At 44.8% G+C, this 1,665-nt stretch overlaps 1 protein-coding gene across 1 annotated transcript; it reads left to right on the plus strand.

Annotated features, from left to right (window-relative positions):
* Positions 1 to 561: 561 nt before the first annotated feature.
* On the plus strand, positions 562 to 945 carry LOC129484710 (large ribosomal subunit protein eL43). Its single transcript, XM_055283180.2, has one exon. It carries the CDS (start codon positions 587 to 589, stop codon positions 863 to 865), a length of 279 nt encoding a protein of 92 aa, XP_055139155.1. The 5' UTR covers positions 562 to 586; the 3' UTR covers positions 866 to 945.
* Positions 946 to 1,665: the final 720 nt, after the last annotated feature.

Here is a 1,665-nt window from a genome sequence, read left to right on the forward strand (position 1 = left end):
AATGTGTATCTGGAAGAACTCAAGGGCAGGAAGTGTGGCTGAGCTTCATAAGAGAGACAAGGAGCAGAAACTGGGAAGTCAGAACACTCACTGGACCTACTTCTCCAGGGGGTATTGTCTTTTGACCCTGCTTCTCTATGCATCTCTATGTTGGGGTGAACCTTCTTGTTTCCAAGTACAAAAACCTCCATTAGGGTTACACTCCTGGATTTTGGTTCATGAATTTGGGGAAGGATCCAAGCACTCATAGTTCAACTGTTTCCCCTCGCATTTTTCCCCTCCATCTACATGGGGCAGCCTCTGGCTATTCAGGGTTGTCTATGAAAAGTCTGTCTCATTATGTGTTCAGCATTGCCACACTAAACTATGTTTATCTGCTAAAAGCTCATGCGTTACTCCTCCTCTGCCATAACCTCATGAATCCCTTAATTGGTTTTGAAGTGAGGCAAGGAAAGGGGAGGTTACTTATTGGGCCCCCTCAGACTCCAACATGTAGTCAGATAGGGTTACCCAGTCATGGTGTCACCCCCACTTCCCAGATCAAGAATTAACAGGCTCTCAGGGCTCAGACCTAGGTCGCAGTGACATGGCCAAACGTACCAAGAAAGTCGGGATCGTCGGTAAATACGGGACCCGCTATGGGGCCTCCCTCCAGAAAATGGTGAAGAAAATTGAAATCAGCCAGCACGCCAAGTACACTTGCTCTTTCTGTGGCAAAATCAAGATGAAGAGACGAGCTGTGGGGATCTGGCACTGTGGTTCCTGCATGAAGACAGTGGCTGGCGGTGCCTGGACGTACAATACCACTTCCACTGTCACAGTAAAGTCTGCCATCAGAAGACTGAAGGAGTTGAAAGACCAGTAGACGCTCCTCTACTCTTTGAGACACCACTGGCCTATAATAAATGGGTTAATTTATGTTAAAAAAAAAAAAAAAAAAAAAAAAAAGAAGAATTAACAGAACCTCTGGATTCTATTCTTAAGGATTTTTTAGATTCTGACTGAGCTAACTTGAGTCAGTCCACCATGGTCCAATCAGCTTTGCCAGGGGCCTGGAGTCACGTGGTACAGGAGAGTAGTCGGAGGGAACGAATCAAGGGCTAAGCAGATACCTCAAGGTTTCTATTATAGGCAGGCCTTGTCATCTCCTTTTTCACCAGTGGAGAAATTGCATCTTAGGGAGAAGACAGTCTCACAGCTAATATAAGAGCTAAAATTCATACCAAGGTCTGATTGACTCTAAAGGTTATGTTCCTAACACAGTTATAAGATCTCAGAAGCTGACCCTGAGCTGGCATTCTCCAGTTGGCATTGAATAGAATACCTGGCATCATGTAAACTAGCCCAACAGTAATACAGATAAGAAAGCAGAGCTAAGATTTTACCTTCTCATTTTTAAAATTTATTTTTAATTTTAAAAATGAGACGGGGTATCACTATATTGCCCAGTCTGGTCTTGAACTCCTGAGCTCAAGCAGTCCTCCCACCTTGACCTCCCAATGTGCTGGGATTACAGGCATGAGCCACTGTGCCCAGCCTTACCTTCTCATTTTTAGTGACATCTTCTTTTCCTTTCTCCTTCTGAACTACCCTGGAAATATAAGCTGCAAAGACTAATAAAAAGAATACTAGGCCGGGCGCGGTGGCTCACGCCTGTAAGCCAGG

The sequence above is a fragment of the Symphalangus syndactylus genome, chromosome 6 (genome assembly GCF_028878055.3).
Source record: "Symphalangus syndactylus isolate Jambi chromosome 6, NHGRI_mSymSyn1-v2.1_pri, whole genome shotgun sequence".
Classification (NCBI taxonomy): domain Eukaryota; kingdom Metazoa; phylum Chordata; class Mammalia; order Primates; family Hylobatidae; genus Symphalangus; species Symphalangus syndactylus.